The sequence below is a fragment of the Eptesicus fuscus genome, chromosome 2, assembly GCF_027574615.1.
Source record: "Eptesicus fuscus isolate TK198812 chromosome 2, DD_ASM_mEF_20220401, whole genome shotgun sequence".
Lineage (NCBI taxonomy): Eukaryota > Metazoa > Chordata > Mammalia > Chiroptera > Vespertilionidae > Eptesicus > Eptesicus fuscus.
In genome coordinates this window covers 26,079,536-26,106,931 of record NC_072474.1, presented here as the reverse complement: position 1 = coordinate 26,106,931, position 27,396 = coordinate 26,079,536, and the positions used below count along the sequence as shown (strand labels likewise).

Below are 27,396 nucleotides of genomic sequence, written 5' to 3'. Positions count from 1 at the left end.
CTGGCACTTTTGGATAGCACATAAGATTTGTTTTTTTTAATAGTCACATTCAGTTCACTTGCTCAGTCCATACTGATGTTGGGAGAGCAAGATCAGCCCATAGAATTCCAGCGCTAATATGTAACCATATATACAAACAGCCAATAAAACCATAATGGTGGCTAGTGGCCAAAGGGATGGAGTGGTGGGTAGGGGTGGGGGGAGTCTTTAGGGTGTCCTCTAGTTTATCTTAGCTAAACAGAATCCACATCACACAGGAGAACTGGAGAGTACACTGCGCGGAAATCGGAATTCTGTGCACAAACGGGCACTTGGCAGCATGCAGTTCAAAGGAAAGGGGTATCGTTTAATAACTTTATAAAATCCAGGCAGTTCCATTACAGGAGTTAAGAAAAACAACGAGGATAAGTGAGGGACTGTCTGTTGTCACTGTAAAAAAGGCACTTGGAGTTAATGGGACCAGAATTGAAGGATTCTCAGCCGATAAAAAATTTCAGTACGATTTCATTAAAAGGCTTGGATGTTAAGAGACGACAGGAGTTCCTGAATGGAGACATGGAAATAAACCACCAAGAACCAGAACAGACCAAAATGAAGGAATAAAATCTTGACAACCAAACTGGGCTTATAAAAAAAGCAAACCCGAAACAAAACCCACGCAAAGCAAAAACCGAGGCAAAGTAAGAGCACGAAGCAGCAATGCATAGCTTTCCTCTGAGGTAATGAATACCTCGAGGCACTAAGTGCCAAGCTAATTTCTCAATCATAACTTCACAGGAGCATTATCGTGATAAAACTGACTCAGGCGATGCAAAAAAGAGCTTCATCTGTTCCCGGAATCTGAGGGAGGACTGAGGTTATCATCAGAACCAGCAACATCACTGTGGTTTCTCAGTGTCCTCGGGGGACACGGCAAGCACGTGGAAGGACACTCAGACGCGACGTTCGGCCACCTCCCTGGCGGCGAGGCATCCCTTACCGCCCTCCTTCCTTCTGAGTCATCACTGTAATTCCTTCCGAACATTTACACAACCGGAAACGGAAATGTCCCCAGGCCACGGCTGCCGTTGTTCAACTTCCTCCACAAACGTGTGAGCACTTCCATCAGTAAGAATTTTTTGGCAATTCTGTTAGACTGGGTGACTCTGCAGTCGCTCATTTAATGTTAAACGCCATCAGGGGTCTCTCTTCCCGCTTCTGCCACGGGCTCTTCTTGTCCTCTCCTTGGTCATCCTCGTCGTCTTCTTCATCGTCCTCGTGAGCAGACCCTCTCTGATCGGGGCTGGCCAGGGGCTCGGGGGGGACGTCCGCAGTCCGTTTGGTCGTCTCCTCCTGCAGGCTGGGCAGCTGGCTGCCGCTTCTCCGGCCGGAGCCGTCCAGCAAGCACCGCAGGGCACTGTCCTCGGGGGTGCAGACGGTGGTGCCGCACTCGCTGCCGCTTTGGTCCATGTCATCCAGGTACACGAGCTGCGTGTAGGCGGTGCTGTCCGCCACCCTCGGCTCCTTCTGAGGGTGCTCCTGGACAGGTGGGTGGTTCTGTGGGAGAGACAAAGGGTCTCCTCTTCCCTTCCGGGCAGATTTTGGTTCGTTCATATCCACGCCGGAGTCCAGGCTGGCATCGTTACTTCCGTTCCTCCCAGCTCTTTGGAGATCGATGTAAGAATGTCTAACGTGTGCGTTGGACCTGCCATCCAGGGAGACGAACCAGGCCCGGGGGTGCGGGAGTGGCTTCCCGCCGCCAAGTTCCATCAGAGCCTTTTCGGTCAGGAGCTGGACCTCGCTGTTCATCTGGGCCAAGGCCGCGTCGTTCAGGGATGCTGGGATGGACAGAGACTCCGACATGGACGCGTTCTGCGGGCTCCACTCCCGGCTGCCCGCATCCTGCAAGTGCTGCTGGGAGATGGCCTGGCACGACAAGGGCTGGGCCTGGATCTGCGAGGAGGGGTGTGGGAAGATCCCCGCGTGGGGGCTGGAGAGCTCGGCCTGCAGTCTTTCGATCTCCAGCTGCTGGTCCGCTGGAACGACCAGCGGCTGGCCCACGTAGGAGTGGTCCCCAGGCAGTTTCATATAGTGAGCGGGGATGACCAAGGCAGGCAGCACTTTCCTGTAAATGCTGTCATTGACCTGGTCCACGGAGCTGCAGCAGATCAACTGGCCGGGCCGCGAGAAAGACGTGGGTCTTTCCAGGTGGTCCACGGAGCGTGACATCATACATTCAGGAGGTCTGCGGTCCAGCAGCTGCTCTTTTTCGGGAGAGGAAGGCGCGGGGTACATGTGTTCCTGAATGGTGAGCTTACTTCCTGTGGAAATAAGGTTGATGGAGGCCTGACTGTCTCGGTCTTGCTTCTCAAATAAAGGCTGTGACAGCATGGCATTGTAGCTCCTCCTGTAATCACTGCGGCCAGGGGACTCGCGGCCTTCTCTCTCCACAGACTTCCTGGACTTTAAGGGGAAAATCTCCACGGATTTATGGTAGTCCTTTCCCAACGTGCCACTCGGTGTTAGGTTATCAAAGGAGATTTGGCTTTTATCCTCTTCCTTATGAGACAGGAGCTCCTCCCGAGAGCTGAACTCTTGGGAGGTGCTGTAGGACAGCTTCAGCATGGGGGTGTGCAGGTCCACTTCCCCGCTGGAAGACATCATTTCTAAACGGACCCCGCTCACCAGCTCCTTGGTGCCCGGAGCGTCCGGGCGGCTGTGGCTGGTGACAGAGAGCGGGCCTGGGAATTCCGACTCCCGATGGGCAAACAGCAGGTTGATGTGAGACATGGAGGTGGACTGGTCTCTTTTGGAACTCTCCAGGGCGGCAGGGAGCTGCAGTTTCCTATGGTGCTGACGAGGTTTCAAGCACTTCCGCCTACGATCAAGAGACAACAATCCAAACCCAAAGATTAAAGATTCTCGTCATGGTTGCGTTTCAAGTAAAATCCTAACTCGCAATTTCCACAGAAAGAAACAGGCCAGAAGCCTGCTCACCACACACACACACACCCTCAGCCTTATTTTGATTCTGAGCAGCACAGTCCACACATTTCACCCGCAGGCTCTTATAAGTGCGTCTGAGTCATTCATTCAAAAGCGGTTACCCCAAGAATCGACAATCAGCATTTTCGCAAACAGAACAGACGAGGCATCGCAATAAAAATAGTTCTGCTTTGTCCTTGAGAATATCACACCTTAATCAGCGTTTAGGGATATTCTAAACCAATCACAGGACAATGGTACATGGGTTCTATAACTGCCCTTCTCAGTAATGTTATATATTATACACAGTGTGCCTCTTATGTCCTTCATTCGTTTGCAAGTCAGATGACAAATATTCAGTGTGTAGGTATTTTTTCTACCTATAAAAAAAGAGACCTCGATTCAGAAGAAAAAAAAAATAAAGACCTCCATATCATGCTTGCACAAGCCATTCCAAATGAAAAAAAAGATATTGCCAAAATGGTAAAACATTACCTGCAATAATATAAAAGGAGACACAGCAAAACCAAAAGTATGAAAGCCATTCCTCCTAAAATGGCCAAAAGAAACACCGTGTGATACGTGGTAATGTCCTGTGTGACAACGGGACCTAGAAGGTCAGAAAAGGACACTTTAGATTTGTGGAAACCTTTAAATACACAGAGGAATAAAGAACACAAATGTCATGTGTCTTCTGACTTTGTTAATCCTCACCCAAGGATATTTTTCCAGTGATTTTTAGAGAGAGTGGAAGGAAGGGGGAGAAACAGGAAGAGAGAAACATCGATGTGAGAGAGACACATCGATTGGTTGCCTTCTGCACACACCCCAATGGGGGTGGGGGATCGAGTCTACAACCCAGGTACATGCCCTTGACCAGAATCGAACCTGGGACCCTTCAATCTGAGGGCTGATGCTCTATCCACTGAGCCAAACCGGCTAGAGCAAATGTCATGTTTTTATTACTCTTACTGGCTGGGGCCCGGAGCAGGGCAGATGCAAACACCCTTCAGCTGATACCAGGATGTCATCAATGAGGAGGGATGACCAGCCCCATTACTGAAGCAGCTGTGGCCAGCAGCTCTGAATATGCACATACTACATGCAGTGCGTCGGGGTCCCTCCTTAGCTGAGAGCCACATGCGTTCAGCATTCTAAACACATGATTTTTAATAAAAGCAAATGGATGCATGATAATACAATGAGTGGGACTCTTACGCTCAGAGAGATGGCCTGAATAACAGGAGATTTTATACTGCAGGAGAAAAAAAAATCACAAGATTTTATTCTCACTTCCACTTGGCAGTCATTGTGACTGTGTGAAGAGCCCTTTGCCTAAATCAATTAGTTGAGATGTATGAAGGAAATGTACTATGACTTAAAAAACATCCATATAAGGGGTTTGGGCGGGGGGGCAATGGGGGGATAAGGACACATATGTAATACCTTAATCAATAAAGAAAAAAACCCCATCCATATAGGGTGTCAAGTGTTTCTAAAATGCCTTCCATTCTTTAAAATTAAATGTTCCTCTACAATAACTTTTCAAAATGATTAACCTGGTGTGGCCACAGTCCTCTCCAGAACTCATAGACCAGGTCATCAGAGGTAAACAGACTCTCATTTACATTGTAAAGAATCTCAAGAAGTACTTTAACTTAGACTCTTCATGCTCAGCATCTATAAGATTGTATCTTAATGTCACTGACAACAGGTGGTCGGCAACAACAAAAACCTCCCCAAATTACGATCTTTGTCCAGGTATCCTGGCAGTGCAGCAAAGGTGGGAAGGAAGAAATGTGGTTTTATGTTGTTTCACCCATTTACCTACTGATTTTTTATATTCTAAGGGATAGATTTATTAAACAACCTTCTGAAGGAGACAAATCTCTTCAGAGCTTGATAAGCCCAAGGAGTTTTAATAGCTTTTGAGAAAACAGTGACATTACTTACGTTCCAAAGACAACATTATTCACTTCAATGGGGTGGAGTTAATATTTACAAAAGTTGGAAAAGTATCTGACAACCATATCCTGCCTTAATCACTGAGAGAAACAATTTTTTTTTTTTACACAAAGACAGCTTCCCCGGGCACCGCGGCCCAGCAGTGCCTTGGCAGGCATCACCAACGTACTGGGTGTACGCAGACGTCATTTCCAAGCAACCGAAGTTCAGTTCCTTTAAGTACTTAAAATGTTATTACTTTAACTTCTGCCAATGTAAACCTTTATAAAACTCACAGGCACACTTCATTTCCTTCTTAACCAGTGAAGTAAAGAGGAAAACCCTAATTGTTTTCTTGTTGGTTTTGGGCTCAGGAAGACACAGCATCGCGGTAATTTGTTTTAATGACAGTGATGGCTGTGAGGTTACCAACACGTGTTTCTACATTAAATGCCACCAGGGACTGTGCTATGTATGCTTTTTGTAGCGGTTTTTCCTCTTCCTTTCCTACTGGGAAGCTTCAGAGGACCTACATCCAGCAGTTCTTTCTCCCCTCTGTACGGAAGTATCTATTAATCTGTTCATGATGGGAAAACTGATTGATTGCCAAGGTTGTTTGAAACAGGTCTAAAATGAAAGTCACCTTTAACGCCTGGGATTTGCGGCCTCTGCTTTGGTACCTAAGGAATTTCTTTCCTTACCCTTCATCATCTCCTAGCTATTTCAGACTTGGAGACTGGTTCATGCCTATGTTGCTACAGGAGCAATATCATAAAGGGAAACACATACTCTGCAAACACAGATGCGAAGTGTGCACATTTCCTGAGGATGGAAATATAAAGTAAACGGTGACAGACTACACCCATCTAGGAATGGCCCCTGTAAATTAGTTACTTTGGGAGTCTCAGCGTTCCTTCCAGCGATAATTACACTGCCGAAACACGGTGGACTCCCATTTTGGAACTGCCTTCATGGCTAATTTACAAGAGACACTCTTCAATCACAGCGCCTTCTGACCTAGGCTCAGGCACCTACTGTACTCACCAGACTGGGACACGCACGGCTTTCAGCTGTACCTCTGAGCATCCAGATCTGCCGCCAGGAAGCGTCTCACTAATGGAGGCAGTCCCCGCGACACATTCAAAAGGTGCTTTGTGCATCATTGGAAATAATTCTCCTAACGTGACTATTTTGAAAAACAAGTCTGGAATACTCACTGGGATAAGTTGGGGCACATAGGTTTAAAAAAAATAAATAAACTTTTAGTCACACTTGAAAAAAATACAAGTTCATTCACATTTCCTAAATGGAAATGAATATTCTTCTGGGTACAAAGCCACTGGTTGGCTTTGAGAACCTTTTGGAAATGCCGTATAGAGCTTTCTGCCCCAAGAAGTCACCCGTGATGACTTTCTGTGAGTCCCTCCGTTGAATGCCTTTCCCTACATCTCTCACACCGGCCACAGCTGTTTCAGGAATTAGGGAGGAGGTCTGAGCTGCCTCTGCGGGCTTTAGATTAAGAATTTCCTATGGCAGCTGTCTACGAGAAACAGAGACACGAGACAAGATGATTTTCCATGCATTATTCGTATCCTAGATGGGAGAGTTCCAACTAGAACTCCCCATCCCATGAAGTACCTTCGTTTCATCATTTGATTTTTCAGACTCTCAACCATTTTTAAGATGTGATGTCCCTGTTGAAGTTATTTTCAAAAAGTGTACTCAACCTGACCCCTCGGGACATCATTCCCCATGCCTGCGGGCGCTGCCTTCGTGTTACCTGGGTTGGGGGGAGACATGGCTGCCACCCAGTACCCCAGCTGAGGGGCAATGTACGTCCACGTCAGCTGGCTGCCCTCCTGGTGCACGAGGCCGAGGCCGCTCTTCAGCCACGTTCCTGTGGGTGCAGAAAACAACTTCAGCTCTAGGCATGCCACACTCCTGTTCAAGGCCCCGGCACCTGGTACAAGTCACCTTAAATGTCACGTTTATAACCATTCGGGAGCCAAAATGGGCAGCTAGGGGCTGCACACAGCTTTCCTGGAGATGCTTTTCAACTCGCTTCACTTTAGTTTTTCTTTGCCTTCCTTATTAAATTCCCTCCAGCCACTTCACCAAACATCCCTCCTTCCAAACACAGGTGACTTTGGCAGAAGCCGCTGGAGTTTAGAAGGAGAATAAAAGCAGCGTGACAGGGTCGGCAGGAGTGGGACGTAGGAGAAATCCAGCGGTGCTACACTCTACCCTCAAACAAGTGAGTGAATTTCCTACCTGGAGTCACAGGCTGGCTCCATCAAAATGACCCTGGGAAGGTTTTTGTTTTGTTTTTTTAAATATATAGATTCCTTGGTCCCATCTTTGCAAATACTGACCCAGAAAGCCTGAGGTAGATATTTCTAAAAACTTCCAGTTGGCCCTGATGCCGGGAAACACGGAATAAGTCCAGGTCTGTGTTCTGTCTTTCAGTTGTTACTCTGACCAGTATTTAACATTAACGAGCTCCTACTATGGACTGGCTACTCACAGCAGATGTGCTTTCTATACAGTCATCCCTCAGTATACGCAGGGGACTGGTTCTAGGACCCCCACTGATACCAAAATCCGAGGATGCACAAGTCTCTTATATAAAATGTCATAGAACAATGCATATGGTTGGCCCTCCGCATCTGCAGACTCCCAACCGTGAAATGAAAATACGTATACTGTTTTCGATCGGTGGTTGGTTGAATCTGCAGACACAAAACCCATGGAGACGAAGGGCTGACAGTACATTATCTATGATTCTCACTACAACCCTACAAAGTTGGACTTATTTTCCTTTTTTGAATGAGGACACTGAAGACAGGTGAGCTACGTAAGGCTTCGAGGACTCCCAGGGTCGGGAGCAGAGCAGGGGCACCTAGGTCGGTCTGTCCATCCAAGGCCAGTGCTCTTTCTCCCGCTCTTCCGTGCTGCCATCTCCCGTAAACCTTCCCCGAATTTGATGACTTTTTCACTTTGTAGGGTTTCTAGCAGCAGACTCATTGCCCAAGGTCATTTAGCTGTCACCTGTCTCACCTGCAGAGAGCCTTACTTTGAGGACCATGATGGAAGCTGGCAGCAAGGGCAAGGGAGTGTGCTGGCCAGGCCCCCAAGGGCATGCAAACACTCACCCCACCCATCAGCAAAGACGAGGTCACTTATCACTGACGCAGGGCTCCTGCTTTGCTTCAGTGCCCAGTGCTCCTGCCCAGCTCAGCTCACTCCTGCAATCAGCCACCACCTCAAATGGCCACACGCATAGCCCTGTCCACTCGAGAACTACACGCACCAACTGTGCACCAAGTATTCTACCCTCTGGGCTCCAAATCCTTGCCTTGTCTGGGTACACATATCACTGAGGTGGCAATCGGGGATGTTTTCTTCCCCTTGAAGAAAGAAACAATAGTTGGGGCTGCTTCTAGGGCTTATCAGTTGCCATAGCAACATTCAAATGCAGCAGGCGGAAAGGTGCCTTGGTAATGCCTCCCAGCTAGCACACCTCCTCTGCTGACTGCAGCTGAACAAAGAAGGCTGGAGAGGCCAGGCATCAAGCATCAGCAAGCGCCTACAGCCTGCACCGTCTGACCCGCCCATGCAACAGGCTGAATCATGGCTCCAGAGAAAATACAAGCTGCAAGGTTCCTAAAATGATTATGAGAACAAGGATGCCTAATTCCAATGCGTTCGCTAAACAACATCAACCGAGAGATGATTACGCCACACACAGCATCACGTACTTCTTTTTTTTTCCCTTTTAAATATATTATTATTGATTTCAGGGAGGAAGGGAGAGGAAGAGAGAGATGGAAACATCAATGATGAGAGAGAATCATTGATTGACTGGCTGCCTCCTGCACACCCCCCACTGGGGATTGAGCCCACAACCCAGGCATGTGCCCTTGACCGGAATCGAACCCGGGACCTTTCAGTCCACAGGCCGACGCTCTATCCCCTGAACCAAACCAGCCAGGGCAGCATCACTTACTTCTCCAGGGCTACTAAGGAAACAGAGAGAACATTTGACACAGGAAGCAAAAGGGTTTCTATGTTTGGTACAAACGTTTCCCTGAAGGTAGGTAAGCGATTGCTTGCAACTGCTTCCAGTGTCCTCCCTGCCCGCCAGGACCCTGTACTGTTCAGCTCATGACACATACCTCCCCCATCTCCTCCACATTCTCCCACAACAGCAAGCCTGCCAGGATCTCTGTATCAGCAGGAAGTGGCTGCACATTCTTTGGTTTACAGTTTTCCTCAGATTAGAGTCTTGAGTCACTGCTTTTCGAATGGAGCGGATGCTGGGATAGGCTCAGGGACCCAGAGGGAAAGAGCTGGAAGATCAGAATCCTAACTCCTGTTCGCTCAAGGGCAAACCACCTACCTGGATCGCTAAATTGCCTCTGCCTTCTACTAGTAAACACAATGCAGAAACTGGAAACACCTAAAAATACCTCCCAGTTACACTGGGGCAAGCCAAGCAGGTGGACGCCACACTCTACCCAGCTAAAAGGTCCCCACATGCAGCCTGGAGGGCCTCTGTCCAGTGGTGGTGGAGGTGATGCTGGTGGGAGCCAGAAAGGCCAGTGACTGAGGACACACAGCTGCTTTGGGAGCACAAGGAGGAAAGAATGCCACCCGGTGTGGGCAGAGAGAAAGAGGAGGGGGTTGCATGCAATAGGGCTTGCAAGATGCAGGGGGTGGGATGGAGGTGCAGGGTGGGAGGGAGGGAAGGGGCTGTCGGACAGCGGCTGGAAAGGAGGTTAGTGCCTGCCTGCCAATGGCTGGGCAGGGCTTCCAATGCCATCAGCGACAGGAGGTCACTGGGACCTGTAAGTGGAGGCCCAGCTGGTCACAGCTTTTCTTACCCCTCCCCCCCACCCTCCTCCTAAATCCCCTCAGTTCTTCCAGGTCCCTCCTCATCATGCCAAGTCTGCGACTTGGCAAACAACTGTTGCTTCAACCTCAGAGTCTCTCTCCCAAAAATTTACCTATCTTTCAAGTCATGCCATGCGTTTTCCCGAGTTCCTCCAGCACCCAGGAACTCCCGCATCTGGGCACTCCTAGGGCATGTGTCCCAGCACCACTGATTTTCCAGAAACGTGTCACCCGTTATCCACTCTGCAAGAGTGGGCGGGTCTTCTCCTCAGCACACAGACATGCCCTGGGTGTAGGAGCTCAGCAGTACTTAACAGTGAGCGGAAGCCAGCCTTGCAACCTCAAAGTAACACCAGGCGACCTTCCGAGAAAAGCTGGGGGTGGCCAGCAGGAAAGATCTCCTGACGAAATTGGGGTTCAGGTCGAGACGCTGCCCTTTCCAACAAAAGGGAGCAGAGTCAGCTGAGAAAAAGGCATTGCTCTGGGCCCACGTTTTCTGTAAAATGTACCCATCTCCAGGAAATAGAGGGTAACACTGTTTTGGGATTCAACGATCATGCTTTACTGGCAAAAGCCAAAAGCGTTCTGTTTGTAGGAAGAGATAAGCTACAGGGAAATGAGCGAATGACTTGCCAACTAGAAACACGCTTTTCCTGACGCTGCAGGAAGCAGGCGCTTTCCCCGCATCAGAGGAGCTCCCTATACTCAGACTGGGGACTCCTGCTGGAACCTTCCCTGCTGCTACGGACAGCAGGGCACAGGCCTCTGCACAGTTTCTTTGGTTCGATGACTGTTATGTGACTGCTGGACCTTTGGCTAGGGTGCTAAGTGGGGACCCTCTCATCCCCGGGGGGGGCCCCAGGCACAGTTCAGAGCAGGAGAGGGACCAAGGAAAGCTCCAGCTGCGAGGCCTCCGCTGTTCTCCTTGTCTGCCCGCCCCGTCGGCTGGACGGGGCAGCCACGGGATGCTCCTTGGTCCGAACAACAGCCCAAGGGCTGTCCTGAGCGAGTGTCTCCTCTGTGGTCCAGACACAACAGCCCAGCAGCGGCTTCCTCCGTTCACTTCGCTCCTGTGCTTCTCCTTCTCCCTGTTCCGAGCGAGTCCCTCCCAGCCTCTTCCCACCGCTCCCTTCTGAGGGCTCGCTACTGACTCACCCAGGGTCCTCTTCCTGGGCACAAGCTGAGTGTCCAGGTGGGTCACCTGTTGAAGATGTGCAGGCAGGACCCTGTGCCTCCTTGTGCTCTGTCCCACAGGCCCGGCTGCAACACAGCTGGGCCTGCTTCATGCACAGCTGCTCCTGCAGAGCGGGGGTGGCCAACTGTTAAGTGGGTCAGTTGGGAGCAGGCTGGTGGCCACAACAAGCGCCTCTCTGCTCTGTGCAAAGCTGGTGGCATGTCTATTACTGGGACTGCATGTGTGAAGGTTATATAGCAATCTCTCGGCATCATCAAGGAATGAAACTCTGCATTACAGAAATTTCTAGAATGGTGGCTTTCAAACAGTTTAAAAAGCATCTGATCTTTCTAATGCTGCTGCTTTTTAGTGTGTCCCTAAGCAGAAATTCCCCCCCCCCCAAATATATTTTTATTGATTTCAGAGAGGAAGGGAGAGGGAGAGAGAGAGATGGAAACATCAATGATGAGAGAGAATCATTGATTGGCTGTCTCCTTCATGTCCCCTACTGGGGATTGAGCCTGCAACCCAGGCATGTGCCCTTGACCGGAATCGAATCAGGGACCCTGCAGTCTGCAGGCCGACGCTCTATCCACTGAGCCAAGCTGGACAGGGCTAGCAGAGATTTATATAAAACAGACCAAAGGTAAGCTTCTCTGCATGAAGGTAGAGACATCTCCTGAGCATGATTGGAGAGTTAATTCTTCTGTACAACTTGGGTCTTATTGGCCAAAATTTGAAAAAGCAGTTTTACATAATTCTAGAACATATCGTTCACTCCTGCTTTATAGGATATAGAATATAATTTTGATTTTTCATGATAACTCAGGGTCATGATTATGATGAACTACAATGCTAGGCTCTAAAATATTGCTGTCTTCAGGTTCCTACTGAGGAACATAGACTTGTTTGCTTCTACACCTAATACCCCCACCCACTCCCACGTTTGTCCTCCCTCCCTCTCTCTCATTTTTCCCTTTCTTCATCCCTCCCCCCTCTGTGCTGTCATCAGTGTGTCTATTATCAGCTCTGCTCCCTCATCACCGACAACCCGACAACCCGGGGTCCCACCCAGCGCAGTCTGCTACTGAGAACTAGCAGTAAACCACCTCACTGAACCACCTCCAGAAGAATGTCTGCAGGCAGTGTGTGTGTGTGTGGGACTGGGGGACAAAACCAGATATGGAAAAGTGGTATTCTGAACCCAAGTTTGGTGTTTTTCCTCAACACCACACCCACAGATCAGTTTTGTACAAATTATCATTCTCTAGAGTGAAACCTTACACAACGGAAAGATTTAGAGATATTTTTGAGAATAAATACTTGGTTGGAAAATTGTCCGCATCTTTTGAAATTGAGTTAGGTATGTACGTATTTGGCAAAGATCATTGTGTGTAAAACACCATGAGTTCTTAACCTGGAAGCTACATTGAACTACAATGATTACTGCACATAATAACTGGCAGGCAGAAAAAATACAGCATATGCTGGTCTATAAGACCTGAGGAGCCATCTCCAGCGGTGCTGCTGTCTTGCTTGGTTCCCAAGCAATAATGAAATCAGTTTTTATTTGCAAAATATAAAGTTAAGATGAATTAAAAATGGCCATCAAAAGGGAAAAAACTCTGAAATATGAAAAAGGGCCCCAAATGCAATGTCTAATGTGAATACCACCGAGAGGGCTCTGATTCCCTGGCCTTCCCTGCCTGGAAGCCCCGATAGCATAAAGCCAGGCTACCTCATCTCCGTGCTTGGTAACAAGCAGAGACACCTGATGTTAGGAGCACGACGGACTCTGAGAAGGAAACTGCAAGTGCAAATCCACACTCTGCCAGGTCACAATGGGAGCTGGCACCTTGCACAATAGCCAATGCACAGGGACCAAGTTACTGCTTACATTGAGACTTGTTACCATGTCGGACCTCAGAACACTTGGAAGGTTAAAAAAAACAACAACAGTCCAGCATAAAACTGGCCACATGGCTGACGTCCCCAACGTAAGATAATCCTGCATGTGAATTCCAGCTTTGCCATTTTCTGGCTGTGTGAACTGAGGAACTGCCCACGGTGGCACAGCAGAGGAACTGAAGGTCCTTGGTGATGCCATGAGGGAAGGGAGCAGTCCTGGGGCCTTTGGCTTCACCTCTCTTTTGTCAGGCAGAAAATGAACATGCTCACGGTCTAAGCGCTGCAGCTGGGTGTTCTGCTTCCTGCAGCTAACATTCTCCAACTGATATGCTTTTCCTGAAAGAGGCTGCAGTGAGTTCATGTGTCAGCTGGGACCCATGAAGAAATTCCACACCCACTCAGAAAACCCATCTCAAAGAAGTTACATGGATCAAAAGGTGAATATTCACACTGAAATATAGCCATTTTTACTCCTTCATGTAAATATCACTGCGAACTATTTGGCAACATTTATGGAGAGAGGTGAGACATACATGCGTGACACAGGCATGAACTCGGACAGTAGAACCTATGGTTGCCTTGCCTCTCAGCTGCTGCTGATGGCCAGTAACCCTTGGGCTGTGGTGACTACTGCTGAGTAATCAGCATGACGTGGGCATTAGCTGGTTTGAGGAATACTCTTAAGAGGTATGCACCTCTCAGATCCATGTTATTATTGTTACTAGAGGCCCGGTGCATGAATTCGTGCATGGGTGGGGGCTGATCGGGCTGGGCCAGCTGGGGGAAGGGGCCGCGGGCAGTTGGCTGGCTGGCCCAACCCGATTGGGGTGGGGGGCCGATCAAGGGTGGGGTCAGCCAGGGCAAGGAGCTGTGGGCGGTTGGCCAGCTGGCCCTGCCTCCTGGTCGAACTCCTGGTCGAGGGGACAATTTGCATATTAGCCTTTTATTATATAGGACTAGAGGCTGGTGCCTGAAATTCATGCATGGGGGGGGGGGGTGGAGTCCCTCAACCTGCCTGCACCCTCTCCAATCTGGGATCCCTCTTGTAATCTGGGACCACTAGCTCCTAACTGCTCACCTGCCTGCCTGCCTGATCGCCCCTAACGGCTCTCCTCTGCTGGCCTGATCGCCTCTAACCACCTCTGCCTCAGCACCTGCCACCGTGACTTTGTCCGGAAGGACATCTGATCTAATTAGCATATTACCCTTTTATTAGTATTATTATTATCATTATTGCTAATTTTAGTCATAGGGCCGTTCCAGATCCCCGAATATGCAGAATTCCTCTAGAAACCAGATGCCTTACTTTTCTGGCTTTCATCTGTATTATCTTAAGCTATAACCTCTATCATACTTTTCTACCAGATGTACATATAGAATATCAAGGTCTAAGTCTATTTTATCTTGCCTTAACAAAATTGGGACAAGATCACTCACTAAAATCAGAATATAAGAATCCATCCCCTTCATCAGCGTAGCAGAAATGGTGTCACTTTCTACATTTATGATATTGTGGAGTAGCCTTCTTTTTTTCCAAATTAAAGTCTATGTTTTTGAGTGGCTATATTTCCTTCTTTAGAATTATTTTCCCATGAAATCTGTGAGGAAGAAACATTCCTTGTTAATTACATAGCAAAGCATTTACCTGGTGGTCAATTATATAATCTTTCTTGTTGAAAGCAATCAAACTGAAGAGTAAAAGTTATATACAGATAGCTGGATTCTTATAGCTTCGGGCAGGTACATTTTGGGACTGGTTTAAACAAGAATAACATTAAGGGCAACTTGCTATATAACCAACATCCTTCTGTTCAAAGCATAAAAATCACAGATATGTTGAATTCTTAGACATTAAAACAAGAAAGGAATCTGTATTTAGCTACAACATGTTCCCTGGTATTTTTAGGATAATTTTTAAAAACAGATTCTTACAAAATAAATGTAATCTAAGCAACTGATTCTTCCCTTTAACCCCCCCCCCCCCGCCCCTTTAAGCTTTAGCTGAGTTATCAGAAGACTTACTGAAACAAATTTTAGGAGAGCAGTAATGAGAAACCATAAAGATTCTGGCAGAGTTATAGAAAGCTTGTGCCTTAAATAGGTAGCCAGAAGTAGTAGAATACATAATAGCATTAATAAAATTTAATGAGAGAATTTTGAATTTACAGTAGGTATATATAAATTTTCAGGCTAATAGACCCATATGGAGAGAGATTTTGTTCATTACCCAGTAAATCCAATATTCATCTTGTAATTAAACCTCAGAAAGTATCAGATGGGTTAACAGAACAGGATTCCAGGAGGCACAGCCACTGATCCCCAGCATTTAAAAACTTGCTCAAAATGAGGGAGAGTGTGCCCTAGCCGGTTGCTCCGTAGTTAGAGCATCGGCCCTCGGACCAAAGGTTGCAGGTTCGATTCCATGTCAAGGGCAGGTATCTCAGTTGCAGGCTTGATGCCCACCCCCATCAGGCGTGTGCAGGAGGTAACCAATTCATGTGTCTTTCTCACATCGATGATTCTTTCTCTCTCTCTCTCTCTATCCCCCCCTTCCACTCTCTCTAAAAAAATCAATTGAAAAAATATCTCCAGGTGAGGATTGAAAAAGGCAACAGGGCTAGTGCAAAAGAGAAATTTACAGACATCTGAACAAATGTGATAAGATGCTCTAAACCAGTGCTTTGGTTACAACGGCAATCTGGTTAAAATGCAGATTGTCACTCTGGCCAGTGTGGCTCAGTTGGTTGGAGTGTCGTCCAGTACACCAAAAGGTTTGGGGTTTGATTGCGGGTTCAGGGCACATACCTAGGTTGCCATTCGATCCCTGGTCAGGGTGCATATGGGAGGCAACTAATTGATGTTTCTCTCTCCCTCCCTCCGTCCTTCCCCCTCTCTCTGTCCCACTTTCTCTCTCTAAAAAACCCAAAAAACCCCAAAAAACCAAAAAACAAAAAAACCCCCAAACCAACAACAATTAAAAAAAACACCAAAAAAGAAAAAGAAAGCATTCATGGGGTCTGGAGTAGAGCAGGAGATTCTGCAGTTCTAAGAGACTCCCCATCGGCAGACCACACTTTGAGCAGCAAAGCTTTCATTTATTTGCACTTTTGTGGGTGTGGTGATTCTTCCAGAAAACCCTAAGGCCATTTCTCACCATGTTGCCCTGGTGTATCAACTGGGCAACCAGTGCTTGAAGCAACTTCAGAAATATTCCTAATATATTTAAGAAATAATCCAGTCACGTGTCAGACAACAGGCCAGGAGTGGGCAAACCAGATATAGCAGGTCCTCGAATAATGTCATTTTGCTATAACGCTGATGATGAGATAGATGTGTGGGGAACTTAACTCTTGTTCATGTCAACAGGCCGATGGTACAACTGGTTGTTATCCGTCCGTTCGCTTCAAGTTGCAGTTTCCAAGAACCTACTGAGGACGATGTTAAGTGAGGGCTTCCCGCACCTCCAGATGCTGTTGTGCCCTAAGGGGCAGGGCTGCTTAGTGAACTGGCTGTGTGGTGTGTGGCCAGACTGGTTCTAACCTTAACACCTTTGTGTTGACAGGTGTTCCTCGCCCTCCCCCCCCCCCCCCCAACATTCTGCTCCCAAGACATTTCTGTGTTAGGCTCCTACTTTAGGATCTCAGCTCCATCGTCACCTCTCCCAAGGGTCTGCCCACCCAGGTGTTCCCTCTGACATCACTCTGCTTCACTGCCTCACAGCACTCATGCATCTAAAGTAAACTGTTCCCCTGTCTCCATTTAGAACAAAAGCTTCGTAATTACAGGGACCGTCCCTGACTCGTTTTGTCATTGCTTGATCCCAAGAGCCTAGAACGGAGACGTGTCGGACACAGAGAGGATATTCATAAATATTTGCTGAATTGCTCGATTTTATTAAAAAAGAGAAGCCAAGAATAGAAGCCCATGGCAAATCTTTCAACTTTTAAATGTTGGCAGGAAATTAAAATACAACGAACAAAAATGCGCCCAAATCAACCACGTGGGCCAAATGGAGCACACCTGGGAATGGGTTGTGGTTTAGTGCTCCCAGATTTAGTCCATTATTCTAGTAAGTCACCTTAACTCTTGGCACAGAGGCAGGAATGCACAAACACCTGACCTACCAGAGAAGGAAGGGGAGTTGAATTCTGAAGGAAAAAACCCTTCTCCACTCCCCACATTCAGATCCGTGTGTGCAAACCAGCACCTCACTGGGCTGAGCTTCAGCTCTTTCTCATTCACAAAGACTGTGGGAGTCCCCTACTTCCCGGGCTGTGTTGCAAACAGTGATGAAAACTGTTGTTTGATAGTAACACCTGTTTTGCTAATGGATAAGCTCAGCTGCGAATGAGTCGACAAAGAAAAAAAAAAAAAAGACCCCCCCTCCCCCCCGCAAATGATCCCATCCACATTTCCTTCAATCTAGACACACCTACTACATATCCATGTGATGTATTACAGAGCAAGCAAGGATGCTTGTGCGGAGACCTAGCATGAAGCTCTCTGTGCAGGCTGGGTGTGTAATGTGTGTGCTCTGTGCATACATGTGCCTGTGTGTGATCCATGGGAAGGGGTGATTCAAGGGAGGAGGCAAAAAGAAGCAAGATATTAAGAACTTAAGCATGCCTGGCAATGTGCTGAGTGCAGTCTTACACATCCTTGAAAGGTAGGTATTCTATGTCTTGTTTCTGAGGCTAGAAACATGAGGGGCAGAGAAGTCACTGATTTGCCCAAGGATAGACCTCCCCCCCCCCCCCAATATTGGCAGAACTCAAGGCAAGAGTACACATGAAGGGCCACATACAATATATAAATATTTAAGTTATAAACCAAGGGATCACATTGCTAAGTAAATGTGTCGCCTCCTCCCACCATAAACTTATAGTAACTTAAAGGCCAGGGCCCAGTGTAGAATTCTTAGATTCCTCGAGTGCATGCGAAAGGGGAGTTAGCTTGTGACCTACCCCCTTCTCACGCGTCCAAGCTAACTTCCCAGCCAGTAGCCACCTCTTCCCAATGTCTCTGGCCTGGGGTGTGCACACGGCATGTGTATATGAGCAGACAAGCCCGCCCTTGGGAGACGGACCTGGGAGAGAGCCTGTAAGCCAGGGAATTCTGGTGTCTTGGGTGCCAGGAGGGTGCTCTGGAAAGGGAAGCTCAGCTTCCAGGAGGCCACATCCCTTCGGCTCAGTGGACATTTTATCCCACGGGAAAAGGGTGCAGCTAGGTGAGGACCAGCACGAGGCCCTCTAACGTGGGGGGCTTAGATGGGCGTCCCCTTGTTCTGTTCAGAAAGCAGAGCTACTAAGAGGTAAAATTTTATTCCAAAATATTTCCGTAAAAGGTTTTCCCAGTGATGTATATTTTTGCAAGATTAAATCTTAAGTGTTGAAGAAACTTGACCAAAAGGAGGTATCAGGCCAGGACTACCTTTCATACCAATGATTTCTAGACCTGATTAACATACAAGACTAGTTTTAAAAGAAAAAACATATTGCCATACAATGTGTTGACCTTATTTAAAAAACCATAATGTGCCAGGGCTGGCATGGCTCAGTGGTTGAGCGCTGACCTATGAACCAGGAGGTCACAGTTCAATCTCCAGTCAGGGGCATGAAAGAGAGCTTCTATCACTCTCTCCCTCTCTGAAATCAATAAAAAAATATTTTAAAAATCATAATGTGTTAAATATGTCCTAATATAAAAAGAGCTTATAGCTTATACAAAAGTATAAACCAAAACAAATTTGTAAAAAAAAACAGAAACAGGCTGTAAAGTTGCAAAATAAAATTCCAATTAGAAACATCCATATACTGTAGTACCTGATGACATGTTACTGAAGGGAACTTGTCGTCTGTAACATAAACATGGACATGGATGGCCAGGTGAGGTTTCTTTTGAGCTTGGTGTACCCATGATTCCATTTTCCTACCACTTTTCTATAGGTGAACTTACCATGACATTTTCCTCTTTTAACATACTTTGATTTTGTTTCTTGTCAATATTGTAGGGCTCTGTCCTTCATGTATGACCTATTTCTGTTCAGTTCTCATTAGTCCTATTCCATCAAATAGTCTATTCATAAGTGCAAATAAGGCAACACAAGAATCTGATGGTTTTAAATTCTGTATTGAGAGGGTGCGGGGAACGGGAATGGAGCAAAGTGGTCAAAAGAAACAAACTTCCAGTTATAAGGTAAGTAAGTACTAGGATGTAATGTACAGCATGATGACTCTAGTTAACACTGCTGCACGGTATATGAACGCTGTTAAGTCCTTAGCCAAAGAACACATACGCATAGCCCATAGACACAGACAACAGTGTGGTTTATGTCCAGAGGAAAGCGGGGGACTGGGGGGAGGAAATGGGGTATCTGTAATAGTGTCAACAATAAAAATAAAGAAGAAAAAAAAGAGAAGGTTTTAAGTGTTTTTATCATAAGAAAAATTTTTTTCTTCCCTTTTTTTGTATCTATATGAGATGATGGATGTTAAGTAAAGCCACTGTGTTAATCATTTCACCATACATGTAAGTCCAATCATTATGCTGTACACCTTGAACTTACACAGTGCTACATGTCAAATAGGGTTTCAAAACAAAAAGGGCCCTGAACCACAACTGTAATATAGCAAATGTGATGGTTTATTCTCTAAAAATTCTCATGTGGTGGTGGTGGTGGGGTGCAGCTACAAACACAAAAGGCTTGACAATTCCTAGGAATGGACTGACATTACAAGATTATTTTTTGAGTTGCTAAGCAACATGGAAAAACAAATGTCCATGTTCTGAGATCACCCTGCATTCATCCTCCCCACGGGCAGCTCAGCTCGTGTGTTCCCCGCCTCCCTCCACTCTCCTTGGACAACAGGGGCGGAACACCGCAACTGTGATGCTAATGGTCCATTGTTGTGGCAAAAAGATACAATCTGTGTCTCAAAAATAAATCCCAGTCTGTGGCCACCTGAGCCAAGATCTCAGGCTGATGTTTTCACTGGATTGTCATCATTATCACCCAAACTAAGTCCCATGCCTTCTGTGTTCTTTTCTGTTCTATCACTTCAATCAGTGTTCTCTGCATGTCAATTACCTTTTCCCCTCCTACATATCTATTAGGAGCCTGAACTGCTTTTAAGGACAATTTTCACATCTGGGAAAAAGTGATTTCTTTGTTTCTAAGACATAGCCTTCACGGCAAGAAGACCTACTTCAGACCACCCTCCTTAAGGCTGCACTGACATTACACTTAGGCAAGTCTGCTTCCTTCTTTGTTAATACCCTTACCTGTCAAGTCTCTTCTTTTTGAAAAAATTAAAGATGATGCATCTGGTTCTAAAATTAATATCACACATGTAAACACATACTTAACATTACAGAAATGAACTCCCTTCTTGTGTTCTAAATTTTGCCCACCCAATATAACATAGTTCATCCTTATAACTCAATCACTGCACCTCAGTATTGCAGTATGTCTGTCCCCTTCCATCTGGACACATGGCTCATGATATACAGAGAAAAAGATAAGCCAGCAATAATTTTCTTAAAGTTAAAAACATAATTTAGTGCTTTAAGAACTTCCACCCCTTTCTCTCCCCAAAACACAATAAAGTGGAACAAAATCTTAGATCTATAGTTTAACTCAAGCTCCACCTCCAAGGGCAGGCTGGCCAATACTTACCTAAAAGGACTAGTTCAATGAGCCCAGCATCAACAGTAATATCCACCATCTGAAGCAGAGACAAATCCACGACAGGCCAATTATGAGTGGGTATCCCTAGTGCCTGATACATATGCGCCATATGTGATAAGACGCTGGTTCAGTAACCACCATTTCTATAGCAACCCACACACACTCTGCAGGATGTGTTTCAGGAAGGCAGTTAAAACTGGATTCTACAGTGCAACTTCACGCAGAACACGCTTTGATTTCTGTCATCTCATTAGAAGTAGAGTATTCAAATACGTTAGCAGAAACTTGTCACATAAATAATTGTAATTCTTGATTTCTCTGCCACTCAATGTCTGCTGGTCACTTTAAATTCGAACCACTGACCTGATTTGCTTGTACATAAGGGACCATTCCCCAGGGCAACAAGTCAGATCACAGTCTGACAACTCGGACAGCCATCTGCTGTCCCAATTACAGGCGAGAGAGTAAATGCTTAGGAAAGCAAGCTGAAACATCACCTCTTACTGCCCAGAATGCCTCAGCTAAGATGCATTCACCATGACCAACAGAACTTCATTTGGGCCAATCTGGTCCTCTGCACAGTATTGGTTAGAAGGTGTGTATGTCCCAGCCCCTCAGACACATCTGGACACCATGGACACCGGCAGTGGCATTGTACCACTTTCCAAAGGAGAGAGTACCGGTAGAAGATGATAAATTAAAGACATCGGCTAATGCCTCAAAGGAAAAGACTTAGACCCTTGCACTATAAATCAAGTGGCATTTTAACACGATTGTTTCAGTACTGCATGTAAATGCAGCAAAAGTTTCAATTCTAGTGTAAGCAAGTTGCGCTTAAAAAAAATCGTTTTTCCTAGCGGTACACATAACAATTAGCTAAGTCATATTGTTGTACTATACTACACAGAACCCAGCTTATGTTCTAAGATAGTGTTAATCTAATAGGTCACCCTCCAATAAACATGGGGGTTGAAATATGGAGAGTCTAAATTTTATAATGGGAAATTCTCTGCTTTTTGCAAAAGAAAAAATTAAAAGACAATTGTAGCCACTAAAAAAAAGACAACCACATCAACGGTAATGTCAAATATTGACTCTATGCTAAAGGGTGTCTGGAATGGAGCACCCCTAAGCTTCTCTCCTAAGAATAAATGTTCAGTCCTGGCTGGTGTTTCTCAGTGGTTACAGCGGCGCCCCAAGCACCAAGCAGAACTAAGGGTCTCAGGTTTGATTCCAGTCAAGGGCATGTGCCTGGGTTTCAGGTTTGATCCTTGGCCCTGGTCGGGGTTCGTGGTGGAGGCAGCCAATCAACGTGCGTTTTTCACATTGATGGTTTTTTTTTTTTCTCTCTCTCTCCCCCTCCCTTCCACTCTTTCTAAAAAGCAATGGAAAAAATACCCTCAAGTGAGGATTAAAAAAAAAGGAGTAAATGTTCATTTATCTAGCAATCATGAATTGAAGTATTTGAGTTAGTGTTTAAATATGGATTTATTTTTCAAACAGAAGTCTCAGGGAACTAAAAACGAATTTCATCTTTCTTTATAGAGTTTGAAATCTTGCCCTATAAAGAAGGTGCTACCACTCTGAGCATCATTAATCACTCCCAGCAAAATGCTGGAGGGTGACCTGGATAATAAAGTAGGAATTATGACTGAATCAGGGACCCAGTTTAACCCTACAGAGTGGAGTATATTTGCATTTGTATACTAGAATGCTAAGAGTTTCCCTGTTGAATGTATATTAGATCAGGGATCACAAAATTTTCTGTAATAGGCCAGATAGTAAATATTTTCAATTTGTGGGGACATACAGTCTGTCACAACCACTCAACTCCATGGATGTAGTGAGAAAGCACTCATATAGCCCATACACAAACAAATGGGCATGGTTGTGTTCCAATGTCTTCGTCTGCTCAGGCTGCTATAAAAAAGTACCATCGACTGGCTTATAAACAACAGAAATTCATTTCTCACAGTTCTGGAGGCTATCAGATTTCTTGTCTGGCGAGGACCTACTCCTTGGTTCATGGATGACAGATAGAAACCTTCTCCCTGAGTCCTCATGGTGAAAGGGGCCAGGAATCTCTCTGGGGACCCTTTTATGAGGGCACTAATCCCATTCATGGGAGCAGTAACCTCACGACTTAATCACCCCCAAAGGTCCCACATTGGGAGTTAGGTTTCAACATATGAATTTGGGGAGGGGGGGATACAAAATTCAGTCCATAGCATCCAATAAAACTTTATTTAAGTAAGCTTACATTTGAATTTTATATGATTTTCATGTGTCATGAGATACTATTTTTCTTTGGATTCTTTCTTTCACCATTTAAAAATGTAAAAACCACTCTTAGCTCTTGGGCCACAGTTTGCTGATACTTATTTTTTTAAAAATATATTTTTATTGATTTCAGAGAGGAAGGGAGAGGGGAGAGAGAGATAGAAACATCAATGATGAAAGAGAATCATTGATTGGCTTCCTTCTGCACACCCCCTACTGGGGATCGAGCTGGCAACCCTGGGCATGTGCCCTTGGCCAGAATCGAACCTGGGACCCTTCAGTCTATAGGCTGATGCTCTATCCACTGAGCCAAACCAGCTAGGGAGCTGATATTTATTTAGGTGAAAAAATTTTAATGGATTCACAAATTGCTATATCTGGCTGTTAAGCACTTTGGAATTGTAATGACTTACACTTACCTCAAAAGTAGATAATTTAAAGTGTTAAATTGGTTTGAAGTGATTAGCATACTTAAATGAATCATAAGTAGCAGTTAATCATTAAATAGTGTTATATGCAGAAGATGTATTCCTATTTTTTTTTCTAATCTGATAATATCACCTTGGAACTTTTTATTTAACTGAAATAATTTAATTATTATACTTAAATAATATTATTGATTAAATGTAATAATAGTAAAAAAAAAGCCTTATGAAATATGTAGGCTTCTACTGAATTTAGTAAGTTAATGAACATATGGTTTCTTTGAAATGTCCATCCAATCTTAAAGTTTTCAGAAAACACATTTAAATGCATTTGATTATCTTTGAATGACTATCCAAACGTTGGCTTTTTCTTTCCATACAATCTGTTATAGCCAGAAATTTGGCAGTTATAATTTCTGAAGTAGATGCTAAGTCAAAAAGACCATTTAAATAGAAACAGATAAACTACACAATGAAGATTCCCAATGAAAACAGGCTCAGTGCCATGGGGATTCCTTCCAGAGAGGAAATGCTAAATCAGGTCACTTCAGAGGCTTCACTGATTTTTACTCTGTGTTAGTTTTCTATTGTTGCTGTAATAAATTGCCACCAATTAATTCTCTTATAGGTCCGGAGGTCAGAAGGCCAGCTCCTTCCAGAGGCTGTGAGGGAGTCCCTGGTTCCTTGCCTTTTTCAGCGTCTCGTGGCTGCCTATTCCCTGAAATTGTGGCCACTTTCTCCATTTTCAAAGTGCACCACTCCAGTTCCTGCGTCACTGCCATTTCGTCATCACATCACAATGCCATCTCCCCTGATTCTGACCCCCCTAGCCCCGCGTCCATCCGAAGGACTGCTGTGATCACAGTGGGCCCACCTGCATAATCCAGGAGAAAGTCCTCACCCCAAGCCTGCTCACTTAACCACACCGCACAGTCCCCTTTCCATGTAAAGTAATGTTCACAGGGTCCCAAGGACGACGGCGCAGAGATATCGGAGAGGCCATTATTCAGCCTGACACACATATAACATTTTTTAAAAATAAACTTTCGTTGTGAGCTGTATACAAAACTAATGTGAGCAAGGATGGTGCTTCTATCGACCTGGGCCATATTGTTATGACATGTATGTGTATAAATCCCTAGAGAAAACTTCATTGTATAGTTGACCCTGGAACAATGCAGGGGTAAGGGACCCTGATCCCCTGTGCAGTAAAAAATGCTTGTATAACTTTTAAAAATATGCTTTATTGATTTTTTTTAAAGAGAGAGGAAGGGGTGGGAGAAAGAGATAGAGATAAACATCCATGTGAGAGAGACATCCATAGGCTGCCTCTCGTATGCATCCCGACTGGGAACTGAACCCGCAACCTGGTCACGTGCTCCGACCGGGAATCAAACCAGCACCCTTTCGGTGCACGGGACGATGCTCAACCAACCGAGCCACACCAACCAGGGCACTTGTATAGCTTTGGTCTCTCCTGCAACTTAGCTGTCCTTTGGATCTGCAGGGGGATTGGTTCCAGGATGCCCCCCGGTTACAAAAGTCCTCAGACACTCACGTCCTTTAAATAAAATGGTGCAGAACAATGCCTTATAGGAGCCCTCTGCATTCGTAGATTCCCAGCCATAGACTGAAAATACTGTTTTCGACCTGTGGTTGGTTGAGTCTGTGGTGGGCCAATGGTATATTTACGGGGGGGAAATCAGGGTATAAGGGGACCCATGCAGTTCAAACCCATGTTGTTGAAAGGCCAACTGTATTAGGCACATAACCTTTTATACTCCCAGTCCTACTCATCCATATTCAAACATATTCCTTCAAAAAAGGACTATGGTGGTAGGAAGAAACAGAATAACAGCTCTCTTAATAAGAGCTCAAAGCATCATCCTTTTGTTAAACATATACACACATAAACAAGGTAAAATTTATCAAGATAGTTATTTAAGTACACACACACACGTACACACACACACACACACACACGTTACATAAATGTTACAGTGTCATATCTTAAACTATCCTGACTTTAAAAACATCTAAATGATCCTCATCTGATTCAATCATTCAGCATTCTATTGGGTACCTAGAATGTGCCAGGAATAGTTTTTGATTATAAGGGTTCAAAGATAAGACTCAGTGAGGACACAGACATTACCTAAGAAACTGCAAGGCTTATATGCTCCCAGTATCACCACAATATGTACAATGCGCCTAAATTACTATTTAAGGGATGGAGAACGGGATTTGAGAGGAGAGATCCTGCTCACACAGAGTGACAAGCTATGAGGGAGACCTGAGCAAACCCGGGAAGGGTTAGCGTCTGGCGTGGCAGCAACAGGGCGTGTGCAGAAGACAGTGGCCGGAAATGAGGTGGAGACACAGGCAGGGCCGGCTCCGAAGAGAGAGGTGCCGGGCGAGGGGGTGCGGACTGCCTCACAAAGAGTTGCTCTAAGACATTCTCACGCGGGAAAGTGGTCTGTGGTTTTGAATGACAGCTCAAGCAGCAATGCAGAAGACCTACAGAGTTAAGGAGAAGCAGAAGGCAGTCCGATAGCTGCCGGAATTGGCCAGAAAAGAGGGGAGCATCTGAACTGGACAGAGGCCCCACAGAGGAGAGGAGAGGAGAGGAGAGGATACCTGGGAGAAACACTGATCCGACCTCAACGTGACTCTGTGGGGGAAGTGAAGCAAAAGAACACTCGGGGGATGGTCCGAGGTTTCTGTTACGCTTAACCAAGAGAGGAAGCACAGAGATGAACAGAATGAGAGGCTGGAGTGTGGGGAGTTGACAAGTCTCGGTTTTAGACATGTAGAATTTGCGTTTCCTGTAGGACGGTGGTCGGCAAACTCATTAGTCAACAGAGCCAAATATCAACAGTACAACGATTGAAATTTCTTTTGAGAGCCAAATTTTTTAAACTTAAAACTTCTTCTAACGCCACTTCTTCAAAATAGACTCGCCCAGGCCGTGGTATTTTGTGGAAGAGCCACACTCAAGGGGCCAAAGAGCCGCATGTGGCTAGCGAGCCGCGGTTTGCCGACCATGGCCCTAGGACATCCAGAAAGAGAAGTCTAATAGTCAGTGAGATATCCAGAGCAGAGAATCAGACGTGGGTGCACGGGTAGCTGTGGGAGTGTGAGAAGCGGTCCGATGCCCCAGTAACTGCAGAGAAAGTAGATAGGAGCTGGGTGCAGGGCAGAGCCCAGGGACTGGCAGGTGAGGAGGATCCAGGGGAATGTGAGACCGAGAGCCAAGGGAGAAGGACCCTCTGCGGGGACGGAAAACCATCCAATGCCGCGGAGACATCCGCGAGGAGGAGGAGGAGGTCACCGGATTTCCCAATCACGCAGCTGCTGTGAATGCAGTGACATTGTTTCAGGAGAACGGGGCAGTGGAAGCAGGCCTGAAGTGTGTAGAGAAATGGAGGCAGCACACGGGAGCAATCCTCGAGACACCTGGGCCCAGGGTAAGCCGGGAAGGCGGTGTGGATGGCACGGTACAGGACACGCTCTACAGAACGGGGAGACCTTCGTTTACTCAATAAACTCTCACGGCATACATGTTATGTGCACCAGGTGCTATACTAAGCTTCTTACAAATATTAACTTGTTTACTCCTTGGCGTGGTTGATTTTATGTGTCCACTGGGCTAGGCCAGTTCCCAGATAGCTGTTTGCTGTTTAAATATGTCTGCATGTTGCTGTGAAGGTATTTAAAATGAGAATAACTTTTAAATCAGTAGACTCGGGGCCCAGCCAGAGTGGCTCAGTTGGTTGAGCACCGTCCATGCACCAAAGGGTTGCCAGTTCAATTCCCAGTCAGGATACATACCTGGGTTGCAACTTTGATCCTAGTTGGGGAGCAAATGAAAGGCAGCTGATTGATGTCTTCTCGTCCCCTCTCCCTCCCTCCCTTGCTCTAAGCATGCCCTTGGGTGAAGATTGGAAAAAAAAAAAAAAAAAGACTGAAAACACTTGGATTATTTTCTAATGAACTTAAAAAAAAACAAAAAAAACACCACACCTTAAAACATAATAAATAAATCAGTACACTGAGTAAAGCATGTAACTCTTCATAATGTAGGTGGGCCTCATCTAATCAGTTGAAGGCCTTAAAAAAAA

At 45.9% G+C, this 27,396-nt stretch overlaps 1 protein-coding gene across 1 annotated transcript in view; it reads right to left on the bottom strand.

Moving 5' to 3' along the window:
* Positions 1–325: 325 nt before the first annotated feature.
* Positions 326–27,396, bottom strand: part of FAM171A1 (family with sequence similarity 171 member A1) — a 128,720-nt gene continuing 101,649 nt past the window's right edge. The window contains exons 6-8 of the mRNA XM_054725996.1: positions 6,689–6,805; positions 3,460–3,574; positions 326–2,857 (exon numbers count right to left, since the gene is read on the bottom strand). Coding sequence (XP_054581971.1) covers positions 1,156–2,857; positions 3,460–3,574; positions 6,689–6,805 — 1,934 coding nt within the window. The 3' untranslated portion in view covers positions 326–1,155. The remainder of the gene's footprint in view (positions 2,858–3,459; positions 3,575–6,688; positions 6,806–27,396) is intronic.